Below are 17,625 nucleotides of genomic sequence, written 5' to 3' on the forward strand. Positions count from 1 at the left end.
TCTGTGCCCAAGTTTCCCTGTCTATAAAATGGGGATAATAGTAACATGTAATTCATAGAGTTGTTATGAGTATTAAGCTAAGTTTATATATTAAGTGTTCACAACACCTATTGCTCCTATTAGCACCACCATCATCACTGTTATCACTTCTGCTGCCAACCTCCTTGACCAGGGACACTCATTTTGCCCCATACTGTTATCCTTCCTTCTCTTTTATCAAGTATCTTCCTAAGAATTCTTGTAATGTTTACATTTCTAGTGTCTAAAATTACACAGTGAACTTCGAGGACCGGAAACTTGCTCTACCTCTTTATGTCGCACAAAACCTGCAGCCTAGTAACAGAATATTATATTAAATCATACCTCCTGCCCCTGCCATGTACCATACCGAAGTCCTTGTTCCTTAAATGCATCAGATCTATTCATGATGCCCTGCTTTCATGCATATACACTCCTTCTTCTTGTGCAAATGCTTTCTTGTTATCCATCTTCATTACTTGGGAAATTATTATTTTTCCCTTAGAATATATTTTGGAAATTTATTTCTCTAGGTGAATATAGACCAAACACAGCTCTATGGATAGATACTGACCCATGAAGTCGTTTTTACTGGTCTGTGATGAAAATGTCAGCCTTTATTCTGAAATTAACACTTTCCTAATGTGTGTGTGTGTGTGTGTGTGTGTGTGTGTGTGTGTGTTTAAGTGTCTTTTCAATTAATGAAATGATCAGAATAATTGTAGTTTTCTTCGTTTGCTTTGATACTCTGATTTGGCAAATTCAAAAGCTGGCAACCATATTGTGTTAGTCAAGTTTTTCTTAACTTGGTAGGTCTGTGAAATCAAAGTGCCTCTCCAGGTGGCTCTCTCAAATAAGAGGTAAGTGCTCCAGACTCTCCTTCCACTGCTTGTTAAGCCCAATAGTCAGTTTCTTCCAGGTGTACAATCTATGTGTGCATGTAAATTTCCCTGAGCAATGCCATGCTCCTCAAAGCGGAGGCTGTGCCATCCCAGTGCCTGATTATAGAAGGCAGATAAATGTTCAGCATCTACACAGTGAATTATAGTTTTTATCTTGTCACATATATTTTATATTTTATTGGATCTTCACAACTACCTCATAGTAATTAATGAGGAAACAATGATAAGAGATGTTCAGAACTCACACAAAGCACAAAGCTGGTACATGATCACGACAATGGACTGTGGGACCATTAATCAGTATCTACCAATTTAACTTCTCCAAGATGTACTTGGTTTACACACTTTATGCTTTCAGTGGGAATGTAATAGTATTTCACTTAACCAAGGAACAATCACTATCCTCACTTTACTGATGCAGAACCTGAAGCACAGAGATAAGGGGAGCACTTGTACAACGGTAAGTCCTAGCAGCTACACGAGGAATACGGGTTATATTCCACAGCACCCCCAAACCATGGCATGCTTCCCCAAGTCTCTGGAACATCTGAGGCAATCTGAGATGCCACATTCATAAGGCTTTTTATCAGTCCTGAAAAACTAAAAGAAATCATGCCAATGTTTGTTCTTGGAATTTCTTACAGATTACCCATTCATTTTAAAAATCAATTATAAGACAAAATCCATGTATATTGTTCAAAAATACAAATGATACTGCAAAATTAGGAGAAAAGGTCGTCATTCCCTAACTGTGGCCCTCCCACCTCACCCCCAAAAGCCTTGCACTGCAGAGGCAACTGTTCTCAGGCCTCTCAGCAAAAGCCTCTAAATCTCCTGATACTTATTTCTTTGTTTATAAATAGCAGCCTCATATTGACATTTCTGCACTTATGCTTTTGATAATATCTCTCTGACTTCCCATCTTGGAAAAAAGAAGATTCAACGCTGCTAAACCATACCACATTCCTTCCCTCCCCATGTCTTTCAAATATAATTTTTCATAATTTTTGGACAAGTTATTATTTAGTATGTTACATTATTAAGATTATGTATAAAAGTTGTGCCAACATGCTACTATCATCAAGGCAAAAATCTAAAAGGTGGACAACACTAAACGCAGGCAAGGCAAGCGTTACCCTCATTCATTGCTGGAAGGTATACAAAATGGTATAGCCACTTTGGATGACAGTTTGACCGTTTTAAAAACTAAACTTATTCTTGCCCTATGATCTGGCAGTCATGCTCCTTGGTATTTACCCAAATGAGTTGAAAATTTATGTTCGTACAAAAACATGCACAAGAATATAGCAGCCTCATTAATAATTGCCAAATTTTGGAAGCAACCAAGATGTCCTTCAGTAGGTTAATGGAAAAATAAGCTGGTAATCCAGACAAGAAAATATTATTCAGCATTAAACTGATATGAACTATCAAGCCATGAAAAGACATAGAGGGACTTTTAAAAAAACTGGTTATTTTTGAGAAAGAGAGAGAATGAATGAGCAGGAACAGAGGAGGGCCAGAGGGAGAGGCAGACAGGGGATCCGAAGCAGGCTCTGTGCTGAAGGCAGAGAGCTTGCCGTGGTCTTGAATCCACAACTGCAAGATTATGACCTGAGCCAAAGTCAGATGCTCAACTGATTGAGCCACACAGGCACCCCTGGAGGCACTTTGAAAATGCATATTATCAAGTGACAGAAATCAGTCCCAAAAGGCTATTATATGCTGCATGAGTTCAACTATGTAACATTCTGGCAAAGGCAAAACTATGAAGACAATAAAAAGACCAAAGGTTGCCAGGAATTAATAGGGAGGGAGGGATGAATGGGTGGAACCCAGAAGACAAGGGCAGTAAAACTATTCTGTATACTATATGGTTAGATAGACACTATTCATTTGCCAAAACTCACTGAGTATACAACACTCAGAGGGAATTCTAATGTGAATTATGGACTTTGGGTGATAATAACGTGTCTATGCAAGTTCATTAATTTTGGCAAATGTACCACTCTGCTGTGGGTGACTATAGTTAGGGAAACTGTGCATATGTAGGAGTAAGGAAGATATAGAAATTCTCTGTAATTTCCATTCAATTTTGTTGTGAACCTAAAACTGCCCTAAAATATAAAATCTATTTTTTTTAAAACCTGTATACTTTTGAGTCATGTAATATGATATGATTACATTTCTTTTCTTGTACAACTTTGTTTTCCTTGGAGTTGATCACTGCTTTATTTTGTCATGATTTTTCTATATATCCCTACATTAATTCTACATTAATTCTTCCCAAACTCCCTATTAGCACTATAAAACCACAATCAACTTTACTTCTCATGTTCAAATATATCATATTCTATCAGATATATTCTTTTCCTAGAGGCTTTCCTCTGGAAAGCCTCCATTTTTCTGCTAAAATCTAGACTAACTGCTTTCTAGATGTGCTGAACAAGTGTCATCCTTTGAATTCCTTTAACCATGATTCTGAAAATTCTCTTTGCTTTTCTCTGAAATCTTCTGTTTCTTGGATCCCACATACTCCTTTTTCTCGATCTACTCCTGAAATTTTGTGGAGGATACCTTCCAGATCTTTTCTGATAAAGGATTTAAATAAATATAAATTTTTGAGACCTTACATGTCTGCAAGCATCTTTATTCTGAATTCACTTAATTACCAGACTGGATGGGTGTAAACTTCTAAGTTGAAAGTCAATTTTCCTTATATTTTGAAGGTATAGTTTAAAGGTCTTCTACCATCTGATGTTGTTGAATGAAGTCAGACATTCTTCTTATTCCTACTCTGTTGCATGCAACTTGAATTTAAAAAAAATTCTGGAAGCTTAAATAATCTTTTCTCTTTTTCCCTCCTATTCTGAAATTAATCAATGGTGAGTCGTCTTTCTTTTTTTCTTTTTCTATTTTTGGTGAGTTATGGCAATCTGAAAACAGCTGGCCTTTAATTCTGGGAAATCTTCCTATATGTCATCCTTCCTGTTTCCTCTAGTCTCTCACTTAGAATCTTATCATTCTGCTGATGGGCCTCTTGGACTAACTTCTAATATTCTTAACATTTTGATCTTATTTTCAGTCTTTTGGACTTCTTAAAAATGTTTTGTATTCTAAGTCTCTAAAGAAAGACAGTACAATACAGTCTCAAAATAGCTGTATAGTTTCTGAGTCAGAAAGTCCAGTATGCATTCAAAACTTATTAGACATATCAATATACAAGAACAAGAGAAAAACATACAACAAAACAGACACACAGGAGAGACAGATACTAGAATTATGAGCCATGCCTTTTAAAATAACTTTGCCTAATATATTTGAGAAATTAAATTATGAGATAGAGAATTTTAGCTGAGGAATGGAAACTATACAAAAGAATCTAATGGAAATTGTAGAATAAAAAAAATAACTGAAATTAAGAATACTTAAGTATGTGTTCATTCAGATCCTTGACAAATATCTAAAGAAATGCCTATCTAGAAGCTCCAAGAGAAATGTAGAATGATTCTAGCAGCACTATTCAAAATGCCTAATATGGACAAATAAACTGTGGTACATTCACACAATGTCATACTATGTACAGTAATTAAATTAGCAATATAAATGGACCTCACAAACACAGTGTTTTGTTAAAGAATATACATATGGAAAGAATATATACCTTATGATTCTACTTAAATAATCTTCAAAAACAGGTAAAATTAATTTAAATTGTTAGAAGTCAGGAGAGAGTGACTTCTCAGAAGAAGACAGAGGGTCATGATTGGGAAGAGATTATGAGCAAGGATTCTAGGATGTTTCTAATATTCTAGTTCCTGATCTGGGTGAAGGTTACAGAACTGTGTTTACTCTGGTAACTCATAAAGCTGCACTTATTACTTATAAATGTTTCTAAATTATATAAAAAGTTTATAAAATAATAAACTTCAATAAAATGATACTGAAATACAAGATCAAATTATTCATATTTTATAGATGCAGTATGTTTTCTTAACTCTGAGAAAAAAATGTATCTACTTCCTACTTTATTTCCTTCTTCCTGTTAGTTCTGGTGTCTATCTAAAATGTATCCAATGTACCTGAGTTGAAAAATTCTCTGGATCCGTTTCTCCAGAGAAGAAATATCCTGTTGTCTGGTTATTTGGATTTAGAAAGGGAATCTGGGATCGGCTAGCAACCCCTATGGAGTTTTAGCCAATCTCCTTGTTTTTAGCCACACACATTTATTCCCGCCTTTGGCAGGGGGCTACCAAGTCTTGAGGCTCTCTGAGCTTCTACACTGTGGATCTCATTGGCAAGTCTCTGTAAACCCAATCGTTCCAGCTTTCTCTGCTCTTCTATGTCAGTTGTTGCTCTTCAATCTTATAAAATTTATGAACACACGTTGTCTGTTGTTTGCTACTCTTCCATACGCTTCATCCTGGTTGGTTTATTACCATTTTGAATCCTATAATTTTAGTGGGGTTTGAGGAAGGATCAGAGATAAAAACATATTTCATATGCCATATTCTGATTTACTCTTTTCTTTATACTTATTTAAAAATACTAATCAGGTTATGATTTACCTATGATCTGATGTAGAATGCACATATATTTCTATGAATTTTGAAGTTTCTTATTAGCTAGGTGCTATTTTTTAAAAAAATGAAGTCTTTTGCTTTCTTGTAAAGCCTTTAAATGATGCATAAGATGAGTGGCTACACTTCCTGCCTTATAAACTCTTTGGGAGCTGCTAATGCACTGCTGTGTTTTGTTATCAAATGAAATTTATAGGCACAGTGTCCTGTTCCACAGAGTGAACCACACAAGGATTTCTCAGACATTCATCCAGACAGAGCACAAGTCTAAAGTCTACTTTATACAAACTTCTAAGGAATCACCTTTGCCATCTTATGTGCTGCTCTGTTTCCTGGGCTTCTAGAAAAATTGATTTTGTTAAAAATAATCCCAGACAGAAATCAAAAGGAAGCATCAGTATTCTCTCAATACTTTCAGTTGTTTAAGACTATCTTAGGAGAGTTTGTGGCATCTTATAAATTCTAGATAGTTCAGTTATCTGCAGGATATATTTATTAATCATATAATGAATAATCAATGTGTATATTTCCCATCTTTCTACAAATAATATGAGGAATAACTCAATCATTTTTCTATTTTAACATGATTACTGGAAAATTAATATACAAATGTAATTTCTCCCAAATTACTTCATGAAATATACACAGAATAAAGAGATAGTATATATTGGACAATGGCAGAGCTTTTTGAATGTGGATATCTTTTGAACACCCTTGTTAATGTGGTGATTTTATCCCATCAGTGAGTCTATCTCCTTAGAGTCCTGGGCCAAATGGCTTCCCTGGGGAATTCTACCAGACATTTAAATCAGAGTTAATACCCATTCTCCTCAAGCTATTCCAAGAGTAGAAATGGAAGGAAAACTCCTTAGTTGGAAATCAGACATTTGCTTTGCTAGCCTCCCTTGCAGCATGTGACCGTCCAGCACAGCCATCTGCCTTTGTTTAGTACAGAGAAACATGAAGAAGTCTACTTCCGGTGAGGGTGGCGAGGAAGAAGCCATCAGTTTTCCAGAGGAGCAATGACAGAAATTTTGGAGCCTAGGGCCCTGCATTATGCTGTGACTTACAGAGTCTTTGCCCAGTTGCAGTAGCTATTGGGGGTCTTCCTTGGGGCAGTCCTGTGGTGGGAGCTGCATTTGTTTTTGGCTGTAGCCTCGAAGACTGACTTTCTGGATATCCTTGAGATTCTATGAACTGGCTAATTTCCTTAAATAAATTCTTTTCTCTGTTTCAACTACCTAGAAAGGATTCTATTGCTTACAACTAAGAACCTTGACTGATTTGCATGGTAAGTGCTATCATAAGCAAAAGAGTAAAGTAACCACAAAAATAAAAAAGATATCTTTGTGACATTCAGCTATAGTTAAAATAAACATGCAATTCAAAGTAAAGAATGACATATGCTATAACTAGGATGAACCATGCGGCCTTATGCTAAGGGAAATAAGCCAACTATAGAGAGACAAATACTATAGGATTTTATGTATATGAGGCAACTCCAATAATTAAATTCATGGAATCAGAGTGGAATGGTGGTTACCAGCAGTTGAGGAGGGGGGAAATGGGGAGTTATCAATCAATGGGTTTTGGTCAAGATAAATAACCTCTAGAGATCTGCTATATAGCATTGCATTTGTAGTCAACAGTAACGTGTTATACACCTGAAACTTTGTGAAGAGGACAGATCTCACGTTAAGTGTTTATTCTACAATAAAATAAATTTAGAAAAACCATTACCGTGTACTCATATTATCCAAAGGTATGTCTGATTTTTAAAAACACATTGAAGAATTTAAAAATCTTGGTAGCAATTTGAACATACCGTCTTTATCAGCAGTGTCTTGAGGCTTGCATTTTAAAGTGAAGATCTTCCGTAGCTTACAGTTAGCTGAGACAATAATTCCATCCAATGACTGGAAAACTGCTCCCTTGAATATTTCGCTGGTAAATGCTACTAAGTCTATGCATAGATTGCACCACTAAAATAAAGGAGAGAAAGGTAAGTATTTTCACTAATCACAGAGATGAACAAGCCATCTATATATGAGTAGTCCAGAGGGTTGAGGCAATTATCTGGATCAACTCACCTCAAAACAATTTTCCCCCATAAGCAAATCTCCATTTTGGCTTCAGTTTTCTTAAAAATTGCCTTGATTCTTCCAAAGAAGTCATCATAATCTAAACTATACATTGGTCATCTGACTGTAAATTTCTCATTATGAGGCAAGATTTTGACAACTTTGGGAAATAACTCTGGATCTATAGGCAGTATGCTAGTGGGAAGCTAACTGCAGGTGCGTTAGGCCACTTAAATCTTGAAAATCAGGGATAAGTAGCCAATTGTTCCTTCAAGGGGACTAATTTGATCATAATTAGCCACTTATATTTGTTAAAAAAATCATGTATGAAATTGGAAGCTGGGTTTAAATTGTGGCCAGTGCTGTCTACTTATAACCAATTAACCTATTGTACAGAAATAGATTCTTCTAGAGAATTTGTAATTATGCCTGGTATTTGCCAGTTTTTAAAGTACTCTTTGCAGGGACTAATTTCTACCCATTAAACAATTAGACTCCTCAATACTTCATCAAATGAATCCTCTAAATGATCTGACTGAGTTAAAGAAAAGGAGAAAATAATCATTTAGTGAGAAATTAAGACAATGAAAATTGCAGGACAACAACAGGAAAAATAATTTTTGAAATTAAAAGCAAAGTAGTATTTAAAGTTGTCTGTACTTTTAAAATATCAGTTTACATAAGGTTCATCTTATTAATCTGTCAAAACTGAAAGTTATATTTATTTAGAAAGGAAATAATGATGTTATTTTTAAAGGCATATTCTATTTAGGAATGTTGACTTTATTATGAAGGAAAACCTGAGGTTTTTTCCACAGTAGAAAAGTAAGACAGATTGTAGTAAATTATTGATTATATATGGGAAGATTATTCGTAGGTACCTCAACAGTAGAATTATATTCCCAGGCCATGAGGATGCTGTCTTTTTGGGTGAAAAGAAGTCTGGTGGAATAAGAGGTGGGAAGGAGGGCTGGCTGTGATGTGGTGAAGGGACTGACTTGACCTGCAGGGTGGTGAGCTCTGGGGAGGTGTGCAGGTAATGTGGGATGGGCCAAAAAGCAGAAAGATCAGAAGGAGAACCTTGGACTCCAGAGGGCAAGTGTCACTGCAGGTCTTGAAGAAGAATGTGACAAGAGTGGAGTACTGGGAACTCTAGAGTATCCCTGATGCAAGAGTATTTGGGGGTGGGAGGAAGGCTGAGGTAGAGTGGAGACAGACTGAGGCACGGAAAGGCTAGTCAGTCACTTAAGCATGAAATGAGGAAGGTCTTGTGGAGGGCTAGTATATGGGGTAGGATGTAAGGGACAAGTCCAGTAGGCATGCCATGGGGTAAATGAAACATCAAGGTTTGGTAAAATCCAAGTTATAGGGGATGGAACTATTGGGGTTTACAGCTATCCAATAATAATTATTAACATTATTATATTAGCATCGCTATTATTGTTATGTGGTTCCTATTCTTTAAAGACTTAAGATTATGTCCCAATTGCAATCATCCAGCTGCTTTGTCCCAACAGGAACTGTATTCATCCATTCTTCCACATAGGGGCTAAGCACTTCTCAGATGTTAGACACTGGGCGTGGCTATGACATACAGGAATGAAGAAGAGAGTCCTTCCAGTCTGGGAAGGGAGGCAGACATGTGGCATCTGGTATGAACTGCTACCGCAGAGGGAGCTCAATGTGGGAGGATGGGGAAGTTCAGGAAAGGCTTCTTTAAAAAGAATTTAATGTTTTATTTTTGAGAGAGAGAGAGAGAGAGAGAGAGACAGAGACAGAGACAGAGCATGAGTGGGGGAAGGACAGAGATAGAGGGAGACACAGAATCTGAAGCAGGCTCCAGGCTCCGAGCTGTTAGCAGAGCCTGACGTGGGGCTTGAACTCACACACAGCAAAATCATGACCTGAGCCAAAGTTGGACGCTTAGCTGACTGAGGCACACAGGTGCCCCAGGAAAGGCTTCTTTTTTTAAATGTTTTATTCATTTTTGATACAGAGAGAGACAGAACATGAGAGGGGGAGGGGCAGAGAGAGAGGGAGACACAGAACCAGAAGCAGGCTCCAGGCTCTGAGCTAGCTGTCAGCACAGAGCCTGATGCGGGGCTCGAACCCACGAACGTGAGATCTGACCTGAGCCAAAGTCGGAGGCTTAACCGACTGAGCCATCCAGGTGCCCCGGAAAGGCTTTAAAAAAAACATTTAAAAAAAGTCATGATATTACATGTAAATATAAGCCCAAACATGCCAAATTTTATACAAAATGTAGTTCTTGTCACTTTCCCACTCTTCTAATCATAGTGTCAACTCTTAACTGTTTCTTCTCTCTGTATTTTTAAATAATACCTTTTGAATTATCAATTTTAGACATTATCTACTGTTTTCCTGTAATGGTAGACAAGACTTGTAGTTCACTTACACACCCTACTTCCTCCACTTCATCCTCCCTACATAATTGTCTCCCCTTTCTTTTTTCATTTTTCCTCAAGATCCATATTCTGGGTTTTTCTTATTTTGACTATGCAACTATTGTACACAACTAAGCCAAGTGATGCTCTATGATTACCTTTCTCCATGCAACTTCTTTATATTTCTAGAGTTATTAATTGCTTTTAAAATTATCTGCTTTTTTTTGGGCACCTGGGTGGCTCAGTTGGTTAAGTGGCCGACTTTGGCTCAGATCATGATCTCAAGGTTCTTGAGTTTGAGCCTCGCATTGGGCTCTGGGCTGACAGCTTGGAGCCTGAAGCCTACTTCGGATTCTATCTCCTTCTCTCTCTGCTCCTCCCCTGCTCATGCTCTGTCTCTCAAAAATAAATAAATGTTAAAAAATTACCTGATTTATTGTATTTGAATCCAAGTTTTTCTATATCTAGGAAAGGAAAGGCTTGGAGGTTGCATCTGAATTTGGTTTTGAACCAGGAATAATAGTTTCCTGGTGCAGGGTGGTATGGGAACGTGGTCATTTCTTCTCAGGGCCCTGCCCTTTATTCCCTACTTATATGAACCCTCCAACTGATGCACCTGTGTACCCCATCAGACTCCATCGCTTGGTTTGAGAATTGATGTCCACTGTCTTCAAAAACTCTGAGTCCCAGGAAACCAGGCCCTTACCCACAACATACTTTTCTTATCCATCCTAATCAAGATGCTTTCATTCTTCTGACTGGGGCTGCACATCATGGGAAATACTCAAATCTGCATGTATATGTGCATGATGTATGAAGACATGCATATACATACATGCCAACATACATACTTTCAATCTTCCATTTTATTTTTCTAAGCTTTTATCTTAATTCCAGTCAGGTAACATACCATGTTACATTCGTTTCAGGTGTACAATATGGTGATTTAACACTTCCATACATCACCTGGTGCTCATCACAAGTGCTCGCTGTAATCCCATCACCTATTTTACCCATCTGGTAAACATCAGTTTGTTCTCTATAATTAAAAGTCTGTTTCTTGGTTTGCTCTTTCTCTCCCTTTGTCCCCTTTGCTTGTTTTGTTTCTTAAATTTCACATATGAGTGAAATCATATGGTATTTGTCTGTATCTGATGGACTTAGTTTTGTTTAGTATTACACTCTTTAGCTCCATCCAAGTTGCTGCAAATGTTAAGATAGATTTCATTCCTTTTTTATGACTGAGTAATATTCCATGTGTGTGTGAGTGTGTGTGTGTGAGTGTGTGTGTGTGTGTGTGTGTATGTGTGTGTGTATACCACTTTTTCTTTATCCACTCATCCGTCAATGGAGACTTGGCTGTTTCCATAATTTGGATTCTGTAGATAATGCTGCTTTAAACATTGGGGTGCATATATCCCTTTGAATTTTTTAACAGTATTTTCGTATTCTTTGGATAAATACCTACTGGTGCAATTTCTAGATTGTATGGTAGTTCTATTTTTAGTTTTTTGAAGACCTCCATACTGTTTTCCAGAGTGGCTATACCAGTTTATATTCCCACCAACAGTGCAAAAGCATTCTCCTTTCTCCATATCCTTGCTAATATCTATTGTTTTGTGTGTTGACTTTAGTCATTCTGACAGGTGTGAGGTGATATCTCATTGTAGTTTTGGTTTGCCATTTCCCTGATGACAAGTAATACCAAACATTTTTTCATGTGTCTGTTGGCCATCTGTATGTCTTCTTTGGACTTCCTGGACTTCTATTCATTTCTTCTGCCCATTTTTTAAATTGGACTGTTTATATTTTGGGTGTTGAGTTGTATAGTTTCTTTATATTTTGGATACTAACCCTTTATAAGATGGCATTTCCAAATATTTTCTCCCATTCTGTAGGCTGCCCTTTAGTTTTGTTGATTGTGCAGAAGCTTTTTGTTTTGATGTAGTCCCAACAGTTTATTTTTGCTTTTGTTTCCCTTGCCTCAGGAGACATATCTAGAAAGAAGTTACTATGGCTGATGCCAAAGAAGTTATTGCCTCTGTTCTCCTCTAGGATTTTTATGGTTTCATGTCTCATATTTAGGTCATTAAACCACTTTGAGTTTATTTTTGTGTATGGTGTAAGAAAGTAGTCCAATTTCATTCTTTTGTATGTTGCTGCCCAGTTTTCCCAACACCATTTGTTGAAAAGATAGTCTTTTTCCCATTGAATATTCTTTCCTGCTTTGTCAAAGATTAATTAACTATATAATTGTGGGTTCATTTCTAGGTTTTCTATTCTGTTGCATTGATCTATGTGTCCCTTTTTGTGTCAGTACCATATTGTTTTATTACAGCTTTGTAATATAACTTGAAGTCTGGAATTGTGATGCCTCCAGCTTTGCTTTTCAAGATTGCTTTGGCTATTCAGATATTTTGTGGTTCTATAACAATTTTAATATTCTTTGTTCTAGTTCTCTGAAAAATGCTGTTGGTATTTTGATATGGATTGTATTAAGTGTGTAGATTGCTTTGGGTAGTATAGACATTTTAACAACATTTGTTCTTCCAATCCATGAACATGGAATGTCTTTCCATTTCTTTGTGTCATCTTCATTTCTTTCATCAGTGATTTATCACTTTCAGAGTACATACAGATCTTTCATCTCTTTGGCAGGTTTATTCCTGCGTATCTTATTGTTTTTGGTATAAAGAGATTGATTCCTTAGTTTCTCTTTCTGCTACTTCATTATCGGTGAATGGAAATGCAACATATTTTATATGTTGGTAAGGTATCCTGCAACTTTATTGAGTTTACTTATCAGTGTTTTGGTAAGTTCCTTTGGGTTTTCTATATGTAGTATCATGTTATCTGCAAATAAATAAAGTTCTACTTCTTCCTTGGTGATCTGGACACCTTTTATTTCTTTTTGTTGTCTCACTGCTATGGCTTGGACTACCAGTACTATGCTAAATAAAAGTGGTGAGAGTGGACATTACTGTCTTGTTCCTGTCTGGAGAGGAAAAGTTTTCAGCTCTTCCTCATTTAGGATGATATTAACTGTGGGTGTTTCATACATGGCCTTTATTATGGTGAGACATGTTCCCTCTAAACCTACTTTGTTGAGGATTTTTGTTATGAATGGATGTTGTACTTTGTTAAATGCTTTTTCTACATCTTTTGAAATGATTATATGGTTTTTTTAATCCTCTCTTCTACCCTTACTGGTTTTTTACAGAAATATTCATTTTCATTATTTTTGTGTTTCCTACCACCCTACTGTCATTTTTGGTCTCTTCTTTCCAGTCAGAGTCCTCTTTAACATTTCTCACAGGGCTGGTTTAGTGGTCACAAACTCCTTTAGTTTATGTTTGCGTGGGAAACTCTATCTTTCCTTCTATTCTGAATGACAGCATTGCTGGATAGAGTATTTTGACCACAGATTTTTCTCATTAAGCACTTTGAATACCTCATGACACTCCCTTCTGGCTTGCAAAGTTTCTGTAGAAAAATTTCTGCTTGTCTTATGGGTTTTCCCTGGTAAGTTAATGACTTTTCTTGTGTTGTTCATTTTAAGATTGTTTTTCTTTATTATTATATTTTGCAAGTTCAATTACAATATGTCATGGTGTGTGTCTGCTTTTGTTGATTCTGATGGGAGTTCTCTGTGCCTCCTGGAGCTGGACATCTGTTTCCATCCATAGATTAGGGAAGTTTTCAGATATTATTTCTTCATATAAGTTTTCTGCCTCCCTTTCTCTCTCTTCTTCTTCTGGGACTTCTATAAATATGAGTGTTATTACATTTGGTGGAGTCACTGTAAGTGACTAAGTCCACCTAAGTCTATTCTTGTTTTGTGTAATTCTTTTTTCTCTGTCTTGTTCAGCTTGATAACTTATCACTACTCTGTCTTCTACATCAATAATTTGCTCCTCTGCTTCTTCCATCCTGCTATTCATTTCATCAAGCTGGTTTCTCATTTCTTTTACTGATCCCTTTACCTCTAAGTTATTCCTTGTCTCTGCATTAAGGGTCACACTCATGTCTTCTAGTCTTTTCTCAAGTCTAGTGATGAATCCTTATGATAACTGTTAGAAATTCTCTCTCAGGCAGGTTATTTTTCTGTTTCACTTAGATCTCTGGCTGTGGCCTTGTCCTGTTCTTCCACTTGGGATAAATTTTTGGTCTCCTCATTTTGTCTGCCTCTCTATGTCTGTTTCTCTGTGTGTTACAAAAGTCAGCTGTGTCTTCTGAACTTGAAAGTAGTGACTTTATAAAGAAGAGGTCCTGGGGTGCCCTGCAGGGCAGTGTCCCCTGTTCACCAAAACCTGGCACTTCAGGAGAGCATCCCGTGTGTGTTGCTTATATCCTGGCTGCTGTGTCTGAGCCACTTCTCCTTTCAGGGCAATTATCTGCACTGATTCTCTGCCTTTTGTGGGCTGTGCTTGCTCTCTGTGGTGCTAGTGGGACCCAGGCATGGCAGCTTTGCAGGGGTGTGCCCGCCAGGGTATTTGAGAATGGGGTGGCAGTATCAGCAGAGACTGCACTGGGGCACTCCAAAATGCTGCAGGGTGGGGGGCTGCATTCTGGAGCTGCCAGGAGTGTGAGACTGGGCATGGTGAGCAAAGATGAGTGGGCAGGGTGGACAGCCAGGGTGGCTAGAGGTACACGGCTGGGTGTGGTGACTGCACGTGGTATGCGCTGGTGGTGGGTGGTGTGCACTTTGGTGGCTAGTCAGGGTCCATGTGTGGCTTTAACAAAATTTGTCCTGAGTTGAGGGCTGAAGCCAGCAGGCTTGGAGTGGGCTGGTTCTCAAGAGTCCGTGTGAGCATGGCACTCTGCCAGTGGGTCAGGCAGCAAGTACTTGTTCAGCTCCACCTCTCGGAGGTGGCTCTGTATTTATACTAGAGAGTTGGGGGAGGAAAATGGCATCTGCCAGTTCCCCTGCTTTCAAAGAAGTCCGCCAGTATGCTCTGCAATTAGTATGTACAGATCTGTCTCCTTGCCCCCATGGCTGTGCAAATTATTGTTTTTGTTGTTGTTGTCTCTCATGCAGACTGCCGTCCCTGTAAGGGTGGAGACCCGGCTATTACTCATCCTCCCAGCTTGCCCGGTGCTGAGTCAGGTGGCTTTTAAAGCCCTAGGTACCACTGGTTTTATAAACTCATGAAATTCAGCCCCTCTGGTTTTATACTTTTTGTTAATGTTTATTAATTTTTTGAGAGATGGAGCATGAGTAGGGGGAGGGGCAGAGAGATATGGAGACACAGAATCTGAAGCAGGTTCCAGGGTCTGAGCTGTCAGCACAGAGCCCAATGCAGGGCTCGAACTCAAACTGTGAGATTATGACGAGAGCCAAAGTTGGCCGCTTAACCACTTAACTGCTTGAGTGAGCCACCCAGGCACTCCCCCCTTTTAAAGTGAACTCTACACCCAATGTGGGGTTCAAACTCATAACCCAAGATCAAGAGTCTCTATCTACTGAGCCAGCCAGGTACCCCAGGCCCTCTGGTTTTTAAAGCCAAACGTTACGGGGATTTAGTCTTCCCTGTGTGAGCTCCCTGGTACAAGGGCCCATTTCTCTGCCCTCTCTGCATGCAGCTCCCTCCTTCCTGCAGGCAGCCTCCCTTGGCCTTTCTGACCTTTGTAATCATTTGGTTGCAGCTTCTTCTCTATATTTAGTTGAGGAGTCTGTTCTTCCAGGCTTCAGATTACCCTTTGGTTTGTTGACTTGGATGTGGACAATATCTCGTCAAAAATGTGGGATGGGGTAGGCTCAGGGTCCTCCTCCTCCATCATCTTCCCAAGCTCTCCCTCAAGCAAAATCCTCACACTCTCATTTTATAATCACCCAACTAAGCCCATAAATGTGTGGGAACTGATAACTTTAGTGAATTCATCTCTTAGAGGTACAGATGGGAGTAGCTCTGAGGAAGGCGGGAATAACCTTCACAAATTTCCACTGGCTAGAGGAAATAGAAATTACTTTTTTTAGCTGGTATCTATAAAGATTCCAATTTTCATAAGCTTCAACAAATAACTCATTATTCATATCAATGCTGTGATAGGCTTTTGGGAGTTTCAGAAGAGAATGAACTCTCTACTATCAACATGCAGCTTATCTGAATTATAGTTGATTTTTAAAAATTTTTTAAATGTTTATTTTTTGAGAGAGAGAGAGAGAGAGAGACAGACAGACAGACAAAGAACAAGCAGGGGAGGAGCAAAGAGAGACAGGAAGACACAGAATCAGAAGCAGAATCTGGGCTCCAAGCTGTCAGCATAGAGCTTGATGCGGTGCTCAAACCCACAAACTGTGAGATCATGACCTGAGCTGAAGTTGGAGTCTCAACAACTGAGCCACCCAGGTGTCCCTCTAGTTAATCTGTATATTATTTTCCTTATTCTTGGTGATCAACCAGTCTTAAAATCCCTTTTTTGACATTTTTCTTAATCTCTAATCACTTAATTCCTATGTGTAACTGTAGTCTAACAGAGAAGAACTCTTGATTTACAATATTCCTAATTATGGGCTTAAGAATTATGTACCACAAAGACAGCAATCTGACAGAAGAAAGACAGTTTTGCTTAGTTTGTTGCTTCACTTAGTAAGAGAGTTTAAACTATTTAGCTCCAGCATTTAATTCTACTTGAAGGAATTGACTGGCAAAGGGCAAAAGAATGATTCGAAGCATGAATTTCTAGGTTTTACTGACTCATGTTTTGGCCCTATGGCTTTATTATATACTGGTGAAAGGCCAGTAGACTATGTGAACACACACACACACACAGACACAGACACACACACACACACACACACACACACACACACAGACACACCACTCAAATACATCCAACAACAAGTTCTTGGTCATCCAGCACTTTCTGATTTTCCTTGCAATTACTGTAGGAAACATGTGAAGATAATTGGATTCATTTTGCCAGTATAGAAAGAGCCTGAATCACTGTGCACAGCTCTAGCTAGTGGTGCCTTTCTAAAAGGAAACAACAAACAAGAAATCACAATTTCATAGCCTCGCAATTCTAAAGTACATTTCTTCTCACACTCTTAGAACCTCATTCTGTTTTTGTGTTCCTAAAATGATAACAAAGAATAGGGTTTTAAGATGTTTATTCCTGTGCCCTTTAAAATGATTTTCACATTAGCTTTAATATCTCAAAAGAAAATCTGCTTACAGTGATCTTATTCACCTCAATCACCATCATGCTGTTTATTAAATGGTGTAAGTGGAAATCAAAATCTCCTGCATGGTCAGGAGAAGCAATTACTGATTACTACTATATTAAAAAACAGTTTCCTTGAGGGTGTCATGCTAAGCGAATAAGTCAGGCAGAGAAGGACAGATCCCATATGTTTGCACTCATACATCTAACAGGAAATTTTCAGAATGATCTAGCTTCAAGAAAAGCAAGCAGTTAGTAGTGCTTAAGAAGAAATGATTCAGTATCTAATGGATAGTTGATACCTGTCACAACACAGCATTTGATATACTGTTAAGTGAAACTGCAATACAATCTAAGTTTATTTTGGGAGTGTTTGCTGTATCATTGGATTTAATGAAATGTTTAGAGGTGCAGTAGGCATGACTTTGAGTAGATAATGAAAGAAAATGCAAAATGCTTATTGATTTATGAT

General features: G+C 38.0%; 1 protein-coding gene across 6 annotated transcripts in view; it reads right to left on the bottom strand.

The window, feature by feature from the left end:
• The window catches only part of C12H3orf67 (chromosome 12 C3orf67 homolog), a 238,675-nt gene that overhangs the window by 123,293 nt on the left and 97,757 nt on the right, over window positions 1-17,625 (bottom strand). For all 6 annotated transcript variants that reach the window (XM_029918410.1, XM_029918411.1, XM_029918412.1 and 3 more), the window contains exon 6: window positions 7,326-7,482. In XM_029918410.1, the coding sequence (XP_029774270.1) occupies window positions 7,326-7,482 (157 nt within the window). The remainder of the gene's footprint in view (window positions 1-7,325; window positions 7,483-17,625) is intronic.

This window comes from Suricata suricatta, chromosome 12, assembly GCF_006229205.1.
Source record: "Suricata suricatta isolate VVHF042 chromosome 12, meerkat_22Aug2017_6uvM2_HiC, whole genome shotgun sequence".
Classification (NCBI taxonomy): Eukaryota; Metazoa; Chordata; class Mammalia; order Carnivora; family Herpestidae; genus Suricata; species Suricata suricatta.